Raw genomic sequence first — 16390 nt, forward strand, 5'->3', positions numbered from 1 at the left:
ATTTTGTATAAAGGGGTGAAGGAATGGAGTAGAAGATCGAGTATGCGATCAAACGATCGTGTAGAAAAAGAAGTCTATCGTATGGACTCGCTACTCGATCGTATAGTAAAAGCACTATCGTATAGTAAACTCGATGCCCTATCGTTTAGCCTCTTGAAAGTTATTTGATAACTTACTACCTTGTGAGATTTTGACATCCAAATTATTTTTATTTCATGGTTTCTATAAAACCGTCTAAAACCACCCACTAAGGTCGGTTATTAGAGAAAAGAATTATAAATTATCTCATATTTAATAAATTATAAATAAATATAATAACTAACTTATCATATTATATTTATAACCTATAGTTTTAATATTACATCATATGCAACATATAAACCATAGTTCTTTTTCTATTTTATGACATTTAATATAAATCATATTTATATTAATTTCTCCAATGAAATAATGTATCAAATACATCATATCAATTATATCATATATAATTGAATCAATTTAATTATATCATATATAATCAAATCCCCTCTTGTTAATTTGAACATTTCGAACTAACCCAAAAACTGATTCTCAACTTGAATCCATTGAGCTACCAAGGGGACCTTATGGAACTGTAGCTTGAAGCTCCAACAATACGTGAATAACTGACTATTTAATCACGATATCCACCATCCATTAACTGTCGGGCACTCCACTAAAGACCGACAGTTGTACTCTTCGCACTATAGATATATTTTTGTATCCATTGGATATAACCAATCAACAGTATGATGCTCCTTCACAAATCGCTTGTAAGTATAGTTTAGGTCAATTTAGCATCTTGCCCCTGTAGTTACATCTATCTCCTTAATTACCACTGATTCCTCTAATGAATAATAGATCATAGTCCCACTATGACTAAACCCTTCTCGGGCCAAGGAAGATGTGGCGCCACATTGGTTAAGCCTTGGATCTTAAGGGAGTAATCTATCTACTTATCCCTGCTTCAAGGAATGAGTGAATTCCATCTTGTGTAGCTGAGTTCCCAGCTCTCCAATCAGACAAATCCCTAAAACGGTAAGCTTGTTGAATCGATGATCTGGCCATTCTCACCCATGTAAATCAAAGGACCGCCCTCATAGGCTCGAGTTCACAACTCACTTAGGATTAAGGTCATGTTACCTATGGTCATCCTAGTGAAATGAAAGTCTCAATTACGAATGGTGCTATATCACGAGATTAAACATTTCATGGTCCGGTCTTATACAAACTTCTTTGTATAAAGTATTCTTGTTCGCATGTCTAATACATGAATGATCAGGATCAGATCATTTGTAGTATTTTACAATATTTTTAACACCTACAAAGCGGGTCACACTCGTAGTGTCACCAGGATAAAGTATCCCTCTTTTATCCATATAATATAGACCATTTAGGTTATCACTTAAAACACGATCCACTTGTATGTCTCCACATACATACTTAAGTTACAACGATAATCAAGGATCTTAGTTTATTAGTTTGTGGTCAATGCAACTAAAATATCTCATATTTCATAGACTGAAGTGAGTAAAATATCATATATTATAAATCCCAAAGTGTTTGTTCATACAAGTGTTTACAAACTACAAGACCCTACGAGATTTAAGGCATCAACCCCAACATTCCAAACATCCCTTGCAACGACTCCATGATCTCTCTTGCAGTGACCATGGTTTCATGCTTTTTGGTAAGCACATCAGATATGCTTGCCAAAATATAGGCTCTGATTTTTTCATTAGCCTAGATTCATCTGTCATAAATATCTTAAACATTTCGGATTGCATTAAGATTAGGAAGAAGAGGATGTTCCTCTGTTAAAACGAATCTCAAATCATCAACTACTTGAAGGAAATCGATCATGATGATTTCCATAAGCAGCAAAAAGATCATTCCAAATTACAATCATATATGAACTTTACAAATTACAGTCGTAAACACAAACATATGGTTATGCATTCATTATAGAAATTACAGCATGATACAACAAATAATCAAGGAGAAATCTACATTACAGAAATTACAGCATGATACAAAAAATAATCAAGGAGAAATCTACACATATTTGTAGATTCATCGCTAAGGTCCTTGATCACTAACGCTCGAACACAGTAACCTCGAACGCTCATCCAACACGACCGCTACACTGCACGAGCACCGCACACTCGAACTCAGCGATCGCCTAGGTCACGAACAGCCCAACAGCATGAATGGCCTCCATAGAACCTCGACGGTGTCGAGTTAAGTATGACACCACCAAGAAAGCTACCTTGGTATTCTCGGTGTGAGAATCCAGAGGGTGGGCTCTATGTGAACTTGGTTTAAGGCAAAAGATGGAGGAAACAACAATCGTGTAAACGATTGAGCTAGTGGGAGAAGGCTGAACCTATCGTATAGGTCGATGCCCAATCATTTAGCAAAACCTAAGCGATCGTTTGGCAAAAGCTAAGCGACCGTTTAGCTCATCGCTTAGCTGCGTGTCTATCGCCTACAAACACTATACGATCGTCTAGCTCGCTCCAAGTTGTCGCTTAGTAAATCCTATTTACTTGACAACTTTCGTGAGATGATTTTCGGAGAGAAAAATCTCAAAAAAACAATTTTCAACATTATTAAAATTAGGAAAACAATTTTCCTTTTATCTCACGGTTACCATGAAACCACCAATGATTTCCCACTCAATTGGTTATTAGAGAAAAAGATTTAATTATCTAATAATTAATATTATTATAAATATAAATGATAACCAACTTATCATACTATATTTATAACCTATAGTTTTAATATTTCATCTCATGAAACATATAAACCATAGCTCATTTTCTATTCCATGGTACTTAATGTAAATCTCATTTACATTAACCCTCCATTAGATGTATCTAATACATCATACCGATCATATCATATATAATCAAATTACCTCTTATCAATTTGAACATTTGAAATTAACACCAAGAACTGATTCTCAACTGAATCCATTGAGCTACTAAGGGGACCTTTTGGACCTATAGCTCGAAGCTCCAACGGTATGTGAATAACTGACTAAACTCTTTAGTTACGGGATCCACCATCCGTTAATTGTCAAGCACTCCACTAAAGACTGACAACTGAACTCTCTTTACCACAGATATATTATGTGTCCATTTTAACCAATCAGCAGTGCGATAACCCTTCACAGATCGCTTGTAAGTACAACTCGGTCAATAACCGTTATGCCTCTGTAATTACATCTAACTTCTTAAGTACCACCGATCCCTCTAATGAACATAAATCATAGTCCTACTATGACCGAGTCCTCTCTTCCAAAGAGAAGTTGTGGCCACTATGTTCAAGCCCCGGAATCAGCCCTTAAGGGAGCAATCTCTTTACTTATCCCTGCTTTGGGAAAGGAGTGAATTTCATCTTGTGGATTGAGTTCCCAGCTCCCAAATCAGACAAGTCCCTAAAAAGGTAGGCATATTGAGTTGGCAATTTGGCCACTCTCACCCATACTAATCAAAGAACCGCTCTCAAAGGCGGGAGTTTCCAAAACACTTAGGATTGAGGTCATGTCACCTATGGTCGTTTAAGTGAGATGTAAGTCTCTAATATCAACGGCGTTATATACAGAATCTATCAACGGCGTTATATACGGTCTTATACAAACTCTTTGTATATGACACCCCCGCTTGCACGTCTCTACATGAATGGTTAAGACCTACCATCTGTAGTAGTTTACAACACTTGAAAACCTCTACAAAACGGGCCGTATCTATAATGTCACAAGGATCAGGTATCCCACCTTAATCCTTATACTACAGACCTTTTTAGGTTATTACTTAAAGCATGATCCACTTGTATATCACATATACATGCTTAAGTTCACATAGGATAATCATGAAGCTTTGTTTATTGGATATGAGTAAATGCCAGAATGAAATAACAATTATTTTATTCATCAAACAATATGTATCATTACATACAATGAGACTCCAGAGAATTAGGACACCAATCCCAATACTACTAGTATTGTGTTTATGTTCGACTTCCAATTTGAATAACCCTTTCCATTGAACTTCGGAGGCTAAGAGTGTATAATTGAGTTTAACATGCTAAAACATAAACAAATTATTTGAGTAAATTGCATCTAAATCCAATTTTAGCAAAAGTAATAAAGTACCCATATTTCTTTATTTGCAATGATACTTTAGTGAGTCAAAAAAGATGCTACTGAGAGGCAGTCAAATACTCATTCACTAGAGCAAGACATTCTTGACTAAATACTATATCCAGAATAGCTTTTATTCCTATAGTCATTTAGTTACCATTTTCAGTCAAGAACTTACTAACACTTAGTAACTCTTGTAAATGTGACCCTCCATATTCATATTTCATAGAACAATATGAATATTCCCTCAAATAGGAAGGCAATGTAAATCTCTTCCCTCTTTTCTCTCAAAAAAAGGTGGTAGTGGGGAAGTAAGAAGTAAGGTAGTTCTTCTTCTTCCTGGTGAGTAGTTTTTACCAAAAAAAAATGAAAAAAAAATAGAGATACACATAAGAGTTCTGTGAGAGAATTGGTTTTTCATCTCTTCCTCTCAACACTCTCAAAACCCTTTCTTCCAAAATAGTCAGAGGCCACAAAACTCCTGGATATTCATCCAGAAAATACAGAGAAAACTTTCGTGTGTCCTCGTTGACAGTTAGAGGATTCGAGATTGTTCGTGACAAGTTCTGGAGAAGGAATCTCGTGAAGAAGAGTTCTTCAAAGGTAAGGTTTCTTCAACTCTTTTACTATTCTACAATTTCTGTTTTTTAAAGCATGCTGCAATTTTCTTTTAAATGCATAATCCGTATGTTTTTTTACTGTAAAATTTATGTTTTGTAAATTTTGGGTATTTGGTTCGATCCCATGCTTCCGCTCAAGGACCTTCAATGGTTCCTTCAATATCTGACATCATGCTCATCATAACATTCATTTTATCGTTCATCTCATCCTACCTGTTACTGATAATACAAAAGAGATACTCTAAAGCAATGAACCTATTTGAAGGAAATCAGACACGACGATTTCCATGAGTAGTAAAAGGATCTTTCCAAATTTTAATCGTATATTAACAACAACAATTACAGTCACAAACAGAAACATATGGTTATGCATAAAATAGAAATCATAACATGCTTTACTACATGATCAAAGGAAGGAATTAACAAACCTTTGAAGACTCATTTTCAAGTTCCTTGATCACGAATGCTCGATCACAACAACATAGCAACACACAAATGTTTGTCCAACATGACCACTACATTGCACGATTAAAACAAACTTGAATAAACGATCACCAAGGTCATGAACACCCCGAACACCGCGAACGGCATCCACAAAACCTCGACTATATCGAGTTCAGTATGAAACCACCAACAAGGTTACCTTGGTATTCTCGGTGTGAGAATTCAGAGGGTGAGCTTTGTGTGGACTTGGTTAGAGACAGAAACCGGAGGAGGACAATCGTATAAATGATTGAGCAAGTGGGAGATGAAACAACCTATCGTATAGGTCAATACCCAATCGTTTAAAAAAAAAAAGCTATACGATCGTTTAGCAAAAGCTATGTGATCGTTTAGCTCATCGTCTAGTTGAGTGTCTATCGTATAAGAACACTCCATGATCGTCTAGTCTCTCCAAGCTGTCATTTAGTAAATCTGATTTACTTGACAACTATTCCGTGAGTACTTTCCGAGATTAGAAATCTCAAATTAACAACTTGCTAAAATTAGGAAAACATTTTTCCCTTTATCTCACGGTTACCATGAAACCACCAATAACCTCCCACTTCATTGGTTATTAGAGAAAAAGAGATAATTATCCAATAATTAATATTATTATAAATAGATAACCAACTTACCATACTATATTTATAACCTATAGTTTACCATACTATATTTATAACCTATAGTTTTAATATTTCATCTCACATATAAACCATAGCTCTTTTCCTATTTCATGGCACTTAATGTAAATCTCATTTACATTAACCCTCCACTAGATGTATCTCATACATCATACCAATCATATCATATATAATCGAATTACCTCTTGTCAATTTGAACATTTCAAATCAACACCAAGAACTGATCCTCAACTTGAATCCATTGAGCTACCAAGGGGACTTATGGACCTATAGCTCGAAGCTCCAACGGTACGTGAATAACTGACTAAACTCTTTAGTCACTGGATCCACCATCCTTTAACTGTCAGGCACTCCATTAAAGACCGACAGCTGAACTCTCCTTACTACAGATATATTATATGTCCATCTTAACTAATCAGCAGTGTGACAACCCTTTACAGATTGCTCCTAAGTACAGTTCGGCCAATAACCGTTATGCCCCTGTAGTTACATCTAACTCCTTAAGTACCACTGATCCCTCTAATAAACATAAGTCATAGCCCTATTATGACTGAGTCCTCTCTTCCAAAGAGAAGTTGTGGCCACTATGTTCAAGCCTTGGAATCAGCCCTTAAGGGAGCAATTTATCTACTTACCCCTGCTTCGGGGAAGGAATGAATTTTATCTTGTGTAATTGAGTTCCCAGCTCTAAACTCAGACAAGTCCCCAAAAAGGTAGGCATGTTGAGTTGGCAATCTGGCCACTCTCACCCATACTAATCAAAGGACCGTCCTCAAAAGCAGGAGTTCCCAAAACACTTAGGATTGAGGTCATGTCACCTATGGTCGTTTAAGTGAGATGTAAGTCTCCAACATGAATGGTGTTATATACAGAGTCTAGTCATCTCGTGGTCCGGTCTTATACAAACTCTTTGTATAGGACACCCCCGCTCGCATGTCTCCACATGAATGGTCAAGATCTACCATCTGTAGTAGTTTACAACACTTGCAAACCCCTACAAAACGGGCCATATCCATATTGTAACTAAGATCAGGTACCCCACCTTAATTCTTATACTACAAACCTATTTAGGTTACACTTAAGGCATGATCCACTTGTATATCTCATATCCATGCTTAAGTTTACATAAGATAACCATGGAACTTTGTTTATTGGATATGAGTAAATGCCAGAATGAAATAACAGTTATTTTATTCATAAACAGTATGTATAATTACAAACAATGAGACTCTGGGAGAATTAAGGCACCAATCCTAACACTATTGTCGTTAGAGGTAGACACTGATGGTACCCACCCTACAGATGGCTGCTCCATGCCACTACTACTTACTGGCATGGAAGAAGGCTCGGTGGCAAATTTGTGTAGAGGATCATCTATAGAATGATTTTGAAAATCTGTATCAACATTGAGTGTATTATGTAGAGAAATAGGTGGATAAGGAGGAACAAATTCGGATACAACACGCTGCAGTGGTCGCATTGTATGTCCGATGGGTTCTTTAGGCACATACAAATGTCTCTCGTGCACTGGCATGCCTGCATACACTCGCTCGTGATTGGACATATGTATGACATTCGTAACAATAATTTATCATCATGCAAATTAAAGTGTAAGTACTAGAATATGATAGTGAGATGAATCTATGTTGAGTAATGAACTAACCGATGCACACTCGTGGTGCAGATTTGACGTAGGTCCATCTCATAGTACGATGAATGGAAATTTTGTTTATCTTCATCTCAGTGACTTCATCAATTGTTGATAGTGTTTCGTATAGCCAAACCTGTGCAAATATGTATCCAGGAATATGCTAATAATCTATATAATCAATCAAAGATGCATCATAACAGTAGTGGACGTGCCTGTAGGGGAAGTGGAAACTCGAGAAGGCTGAATTTACAATATAGGATGGGTTAGCTACACTATTGTCTGGGTACATACTGGTTTTCCGACAAGTGCTCTCTCCAAACCTCCTAGTATTCTTTCCCACAAAATAGTCCTCCAATCCATGCTATTGAAATGGTGGGCATCATCAACATCAAGGAACAATGTTGTATCAACAAAAGTGTGCTTGTCTTTTCCCATCATCGTAAGTTTAGTGTAGTATACAAGTGAGACCTTAACAACATCCTCGCCGGTCTCAAACTCCAACTTCAGATACTCCTTTTCCAAATAAAAAATGGTAAGTGTCTTTTGACCAGGGAAGTACTTATCATTTAAACAATTTTCCTCAGTTGTTAATCGAGGTACTACATGTACAAAAGGCCATAACCCTGTCATCAAAAGGAACACGGTCTTCCCAAAAGTAAAAATAGTTCCTCTTATGTTGAACGTAATGTAGTCTTCTCGGCCAGTAACAACTTCCCGTAGTAAGGCCTCATGAACTACACTGCTACTGAAAATGATGTTCGGGTCAATGTACGAACCGAATATTGTTTTCCTGAAAGTTTCAAGCTGTGTTTGAGTCAACTTCTTCTTAATAATAAAATTTTCATTCTTGATATGGGATAGGCTCGTATACTGCGTTGGAACCCATTCTTCCTGGAGAATCTTATAACGATGTTGTGCCATTGCTTATTTGGAAATTTTGATTTCCATAGAAATTCAGTTAACAAACAACACATTTCAGAAACTTTACTGCATTTACCAATACCAACTATATTATAGTTCTACCACTATCGATTTATCGATATATCCTTCTTCCTGCCGACTTAATGCTATATGACCTAATCGACATGACCATCAGTGAAGCACACAATTACACGATAGACAATAAGGAAGTTGATTTCTACATCGATAAGTGTAAACATAACATATAAAAAATCAAATAGAGTTGATATGAGTATCAATGAATAAATGGAATACTAAATAAACTAGTGTGGCCAGATTAATGATGACGCCGTACTACTTGAAAAGTAACAATACCAAACATGCAAGTTCCAATTTTGAACAACATTGGAATGTATACATTCCTCGAAGCACTAATTGTATGTGCTATGAACAGTTAATCGAAGACGATTGCTGGTTAAAACGAAGTAGACAATCAAAATAAAAGGCAAAATATGTTACACTTAAAGGCAAAATATGTTACACTTACATGAGGACAAGCGAATGAATGATCGATAAACTTGGAAAATGGAGATCGGAAGCGAAATGGCGAGGAAGTAAAGAAGTGTGGGTTAAAACAATCGACAAATTATTTGAAATGGGTGTGAATGACAATGTTCGATGTTGTCAATCAGAAATGGCATGATGAGGGTAGTTTTATTTTTAAGGGTATTTTTGTCATTTTTGTTCCACCTTTTGAATTAATGATTTGAAATAAACCGCTTCAATCATAGTTATATTGCTTTTGAAAAGTTAGATGAGTAAACACTAAAATCACAATCATACTGATTTACAATTGAGACCCATTTCAATTGATGGTTCAAATGGAATCAACCTAAAAATTACACCATTTTCCATTCCCCATGTAAATGTGGCCTTAGTTATCAAATGCTCGAGTCTAACCAATTAAAAGCACCCAACATAATTATGGGGACATCTATATAACGATTTACAAACCTTCCAAATAATAATAATAATAATAATAATAACCAAGTGAGATATATATTGTACTATTTTTTAGCGTTCTAAATTTAGTTAGAAGTTTAAGAGTAAAATTGATATGAAAATTGGAGTTGCAAATGAATATATGGACGTGAATTACTAACTTGAAGTCAAATGGGTTATAAGAGTGCACATGCCACCAAAATCAGTTGGTAAAATTTACTCATTTGACATTTCTTGCCGTTGCCACTTTTAAAAATGGTTTCAAATGACTTAAATTTCATAGTCGTACTTTAGTTACACATATTGTCAACTAAAAGGTTACATATCACTCTCACTAGTACTTTGAACGATATTAGGCCTAAACCATATGGGGTTATGCTGGGAAGCTAGAACGTAATCAATATTACTGAGAACCAGAAGAGTGTTGAAATACGTGAGAAATTAAGGGTGGAACAGAAATAGGTTCGTGTAGCACGAAAACGGTGAAAAAGATGGTTGGGTTGAAAACTGTAGGAATGGAATGAGTTTGGTATTACAAATCAGGCTCACAATGTTCAATCCAAATATGGGTTTCAATTACATTACATATAAACTCATCTCATTACGGTCCCCCAAATAGTCCTATAGACTAGATTGATTGAAACATTTAAAATTGTATAAACTAAATAAATCCAAACATAACTAATAAATATTATAGATATATACTAAAACTCAATTAAAAAATAACTAATTACTATAAACAAAACATAACACTTTGATGCTTTTTCTTTTTTTCAAATGTATTGAATTGCAATGAAAATTAAGGAATCTCAACGTCTAAGGTCAATGCGCAATCAAAACACAACGAAAAGATATTAAAAAAAACAAAGATAAAGAAAATAATAAAAAAATCTCATACACAACATAAGGAAATAGCTTCCAAAGAGCATTGAAACTCAGACCACTTAGAAGTTAGAACAATATAGAGATAACATCATAGCATCAACTTATCTGACTATTCGCTCAATAAAATTGTAATGGTAAGTGAATTCATAAATACAAAAGATTACGTAATACAAAAGATTACGTTATCTCTAAATATAACAGTACACTAAAATCTTACGCTGTAATCGATTGTCTATGTTAATATGATAAATTCACCTCGACTAAAGTGGAAGGTTTGATTCTACTCTATCACCATTCATCTAGGAAAGTATGATTAAATTGAAATTTTTGTGAAACAACGAAAAATAAAAATTATTAAATGAGACCGCCGCAATGAATCTTGATTCCTTTGGATAAAGGGATGGATACCCGACCCGGAATAAGCTCTTCTGCATGTCGTTTCTCTTCTCTCTTCATCTTCACCAATATATATCTCTCTCTCTTTCGCGGTGTCCTTTTTTCCAATTTCAGCAGCTCACACCATTTCAATCGCCGATCTTCTTCAAGCCAGTGAGTTTCTTTGCTTATTCATCAACAATTTCATCAAATTACCTTTCAATCTTGATTCAAATTCTATTGGGTTAGTTCTCAATCTTTTGTAAATCTTTACAGCTCTTCAATCTTTTCTTTGAGTTTTCCTGTTTCCCCTTGTTTTCGTTCGTGTTTTCAAACGATTTCAAATGGGTTGCACGGTGAGGGATAAGCATGTTCGTACGAATCGGAGGCCTCGATCGGTAAAACCCGAATTCGATCCGTGTTGTCACCTAGAACGAGCTTCACTTCACAAATCTGTACTCGAATCGGGTTCTAAGCTGTTGGATTATCATATAGGGCTTGATGATTCGAATCAGAATAACGCTGTTACCTCAAACTCTAATTTCAGCTCCAACATGGATGATGGTGGATGGGGTTACTGTACGGAGGATCAATTAGAGGAAATATTGATGAAGAATTTACAATTTGTATATACTGAAGCTATTTCTAAGCTTGTAGCATTGGGTTATGATGAGGATACTGTGATGAAAGCGATTTTGCAAAATGGGCACTGTTATGGTAGTATGGATGTTCTAACAAATGTACTGCATAATTCCTTGTCGTTTTTGAATGGTGACAATAACTCTGATAATGCCAATAGCGAGGATGTTGCAGCTGCTGCTGTTTCTGGTGATGGTATTGGTATTGATATTGGTAATGGTAGTGGTATTTGTATTGCTAATGAGAATGCTAATGCTAATTTGGTTGTGGATGACCATGAGCCTGTCTTCTCTGATTTAAGGCAATTGCAGGAGTACTCGTTGGCTGGTATGGTATGTTTGTTGCAACAAGTTAGGCCTCATTTGACTAAAGGAGATGCTATGTGGTGTCTGCTTATGAGTGATCTTCATGTCGGTCGGGCAAGCGCTATGGAAATTCCGGTGCTTCCTCCGACACCAAGTAATGTTAATGGGTCAGCATCTGGTGGCAATGGTGAGAATGTTAGTAACCAACCAGTTGGATTTTTGGCACCATCCCTTTGTAAATTTCATAGTGGTTCAGGTTTTGGAAATGGTGGTAGTTCAGAATTTTCTGTAAATGGGTTTCTGTCTTATGCTCCTGATATGAATTTGCACAGAGATATTGAGTGTCCAAAGAGGTTTAATCTTTCTCCTTCAATGAAGTCATTGTTGAAGAGGAATGTGGCTGCATTTGCTGCTGGTTTTCGAGCAAACTCGAAGAACCTTCAGGCACAGTCTCAAGCTTGTACAAATGCCTTACCAAGTGAAAATCCCCCTGTTGTACAAGGTGCTTCTGGAGTTCCAGTGGAGAAAAGTGAGGAGCCCCAGATTGTAAATAACCAAGACGCTGTGAATTCAATGTTGAGTAAATTCCGCGATTTGAAACTTTATGAGAATTTAGATTTTGTGGCAGAAGATCAAAAAGATGAAGTGATTGTAAATCTCTTGCAGCAGATTAAAGAGCTTGAGAGACAAGTAAAGGAGCGGAAAGAATGGGCACATCAAAAGGCAATGCAAGCTGCAAGGAAACTGAGTAATGATCTCACAGAGCTTAAAATGTTGAGGATGGAAAGGGAAGAGACCCAACGCCTGAAAAAAGGAAAACAGACTTTAGAGGACACAACAATGAAACGACTATCTGAGATGGAGAATGCTTTGAGAAAGGCCAGTGGTCAGGTGGACCGTGCAAATGCAGCAGTGCGACGACTTGAGACAGAAAATGCAGAAATTAGAGCAGAGATGGAAGCTTTAAAGTTAAGTGCCTCCGAGTCTGTCACTACTTGTTTGGAGGTTGCAAAGAGGGAGAAAAAAAGCCTAAAGAGATTACTGGCCTGGGAAAAGCAGAAAACAAAATTACAGGAGCAGATTGCAGAGGAGAAGGATAAGATATCAAAGTTGCAAGATCAATTGGAGACGATCAAGTTAGATCAAAAAGAGGCTGAGGTAAATGGTCATCTATCTTTCCAGTTTATCTTCCACAATTCTAATATCTAGGCCATTCCTATTGTTTGATATCCAATGAGAATAGCAAATTTAATAATCAAATCTAAATTATAAATAGTTTTATCTGCTCGCAATTACTGAGATAGTTTGCTATTTACACAAATAGTGGCAAGGAGTAGTATATCAGCGGTCAGCTTCATTTAGAATATGAATAGGTAGCCAATTTCCTCTTTGAGCCTAATGATTCACTATTTTGCCGTCCATTATTTTCACATCACTCTCCCTCACCCAACAGGATTAGGAACTGTAGGCTTGATATTGCCAGAAAATAGTAGCATAACCCAAGATTTGCATTGTCATATCATATAAACCAAGAGGTCTTGGACTTCAGCTGATTGAGTCATCTGAGGTTGACAATAGAACACAGGCTATGATTCCGAATCATTACAGTTACGAGGCTGTTCTTTTTCCCTGCTTGTTTTTCATATCACATTCAATGATTTTTCATTAAAAGTAGGAACTTCCGTGTGAGACTTTTTTATATAATTTTACATTCCTCAGCCAGTTTCAGACTCTCATGAATATGATTCTACTTCTGTGATGGTCATACCTTTGCTTTGGTTACTTATCAAAAAATCTGCATTTTGTATGTCCTGTATTATGCGCATAAAGTAGATCCTAATTTGACTGTAACAAAACCTTCATATAGTCTTCATTATCATTTACCATGCAAATGATGACATATTACAGGTGAGATGGAGGCAGGAGGTGAATGCTAAAGAGGCTGCCATGGCACAGGTGGAAGACGAAAGACGTAGTAAAGAAGCAGCGGAGGTGAGTAGTAAACGAAAGCTCGAGGCATTACGCCTTAAGATAGAGATAGATTTTCAGCGGCACAAGGATGATCTCCAAAGGCTTGAACAAGAACTTTTGCGTCTAAAGGCATCTGCACAATCCACAGAGTCACACCACCCCTCCAATAATACACCTAAAGGGAATTCCCAGAGTGTAAAACCCCAAGGAGAAACCATTGCGAAAATGCTTCGGGAATTAGATAGTGATGAGGATTTGTCGGAGAAAGATGTCAATCACGACCGCGAATGCATAACATGTATGAGAGGTGAGGTATCAATTGTTTTCTTGCCTTGTGCTCACCAAGTTCTCTGTGCTAGTTGCAGTGATAACTATGGCAAAAAGGGTAAAGCAACATGCCCATGTTGTCGGGTTCCGATAGAACAGAGAATCCGAGTTTTTGGTGCGAGTTCATAGAACAATAGTAAGTAAGAGTTTAAAGAATACCATGTCTCAACCGTAACATTTCTTTGTTAAAGAAACTCCATATTCACTGCTCTGCAGGCCTTGGTAATATACCTTTGAATATGTTTACAGTTTACTAAATATACTTAAATTGAATATGCTTCTGATATGTCAGGATATCTATCAATGTATGTAAATAAAAAGAAGTTGCTTTGCTTATGGGGTGTGATGTTCTTGTCTATGCCACTTTTCCATATCTAAATCCCTTGTTTTGACATAATTTGAGTCAATTTCATTGTGTTTATGTGCTGATGTTTATGCTGTAGAAAACTGTTAATTCATTTATTTTTGTGTATTGTGGGTTGGTTTAGGAATTCTCTTTTTCATTTTAGTGAAATCTTGTTTAAATAGTTGCTTTGAAACAGTAATGATCTTAATAATATCTGTTTTATAGATTGTACGACTATGTCCTTGAGTTTCGAGGGAGGACTTCGATCACGTTAATTAGTTTTTAAAAAACGGTGTCTTATTTTTCTTTAGTGACCAATTGTTTAGAACAATCAATGGTTATTGTAACCTTACTTCCATGATGGACCTCATTAGAGTTCCTAAAATAAAAGTTAGAACATAAATGAACTTTTCCTATCAAATTCTCTAACATCTTAGGTTCGGTTTGGTAATCATTTTTTTATTTTTTTTTAGAAAATTAAGTCTATGAACACTACTACTTTCAAATTTCTTTATTGTTATCTACTTTTTATCAATGGTTTAAAAAACAAGTCAAATAGTTTTCAAAAAGTTGTTTTTGTTTTTGAAATTTGACTAAAAATTCAATCATTGTACTTAAGGAAAATGCAAATCATTGTAAAAATTGTAGATAAAATAGGTTTAATTTTTAAAAATAAAAATAAAAAATCAAATGGTTACCAAACAATGGGACTTTTTTAGTCTTAGATTTAATTTGTTCTTATGGAAACTTTTGCCATTAGGTGTTGGTGGTGGAAATTTTTGAATTTTTGAATCCATATTGGTAGTCTAAATCTTGGACCTAAAGCATTTACCCCCTATGATAAACAAATATCATATTCGAATCTAAAAGGAGAGAGATTTATCTAATTCAATTTTAAAATAATTATCTAAGTCTAAAATGTTTATACAAATCGATGAATAGTATGTATATCGAGACGGTATATATTTTTTTTTTTGTAGAAGTTTATTTTGATAAAGTTTCAAATGACTTCATAGAGAACGTGTGAATATGAACAAAAAAAAAATATTTAAAGTACTTATGTTAGTCATTGTATTTTCTCTAAGAAAATTTCTAATTTATGTAAACACACATCATTTTTTTTAATGAATAAAAAATTATCTTGATTCAATATTAGAGGAGAAGTCATTAGAGGTCGGAACAATATAGTTGACATTTTTTCACAGTTATATGTATAAGAGATTTAGATCTATATTTTGAATTTATATCCAACGATTGGTAGAAAATAAACAATTTTTTAACCTGTATAAAATAGTTATTAAGAGACAAACACTTAAAATATATATTTTTTATATATATCAAAGACATGAACCTTATGATTAAGGGTGTTCAAAAAATTTGACAACTTGAACAATCCGAACTACCCAACCCAAGGGTTAATTTTGTTCTTCGGTTGAAATTTTTCTATTTTAGTTGGATTGGGTTGAGTCTCAAGTTGACTAAAAAGAATACAAGTTGACCCAACCCAACCGAAATTTCAATATATTTTGCTCTTTGTTTAAAGTTTGACTACTTTTGATTGATGAATTTGTGAATTTTTACTATTTTTCTTTTAAAATTGTTATGATGTTTGTTTTTGTTTAAAGTTTGTAATAAATATCATAAATATTTGATATTTAACATTTGAATTTTATGAGATTTTAGTTATTAATCATGTATTGTAGATATATTTACATATTTTAAATTAAAAAGAAAAAGATAAGTTATAAGTTATAACCCGAAAAATCAATCCAATCCAACTCGAATATTAAAGGTTGGGGCAACCCAACCTAACCAACCTGAAGTTTTGGATTGGTCTAAAAAAACATCCTCAACCTAATCCAAGCCAACTTGTGTACACCCCTACTTATTATTTTTTTTTAAAAAAAAAAAAAAAAAAAAAAAAAAAAAAAAAAATTATCTCTAACTATAAAGCTTGTGAAATAGCACTACCACTAAACTATGGACCTATTCTTATTCAAAATTCACTTTTATCATTAGCTGTTGGTAGTAGCAAATTTGAATTTTGAATCCATATTCTTGTGGTCTAAAATCTAAATCT

At 35.1% G+C, this 16390-nt stretch overlaps 1 protein-coding gene across 2 annotated transcripts; it reads left to right on the forward strand.

Moving 5' to 3' along the window:
• The first annotated feature begins 10741 nt into the window (after positions 1-10741).
• Positions 10742-14300, forward strand: LOC120091113 (RING/U-box superfamily protein). 2 transcript variants are annotated; one of them, XM_039048954.2, is made up of 3 exons: positions 10761-10896; positions 10999-12824; positions 13575-14300. In XM_039048954.2, exons 2-3 carry the CDS (start codon positions 11067-11069, stop codon positions 14091-14093), a joined length of 2277 nt encoding a protein of 758 aa, XP_038904882.1. In that variant the 5' UTR covers positions 10761-10896; positions 10999-11066; the 3' UTR covers positions 14094-14300. The 2 variants fall into 2 exon arrangements, with proteins under 2 accessions (XP_038904881.1, XP_038904882.1); XM_039048953.2 differs by having other exon boundaries at positions 10742-12824.
• The last annotated feature ends 2090 nt before the right edge of the window (positions 14301-16390 follow it).

The sequence above is a fragment of the Benincasa hispida genome, chromosome 11 (assembly GCF_027475165.1).
Source record: "Benincasa hispida cultivar pf3 chromosome 11, pf3_genome.v1.1, whole genome shotgun sequence".
In the NCBI taxonomy this organism is placed as follows: domain Eukaryota; kingdom Viridiplantae; phylum Streptophyta; class Magnoliopsida; order Cucurbitales; family Cucurbitaceae; genus Benincasa; species Benincasa hispida.

Coding starts and splice junctions, on each gene's coding strand:
- LOC120091113 (XM_039048953.2), top strand. CDS start 11,067: ATGGGTTGCACGGTGAGGGATAAGCATGTTCGTACGAATCGGAGGCCT. Junction 12,825..13,574: donor TAGATCAAAAAGAGGCTGAG/GTAAATGGTCAT, acceptor GACATATTACAG/GTGAGATGGAGGCAGGAGGT.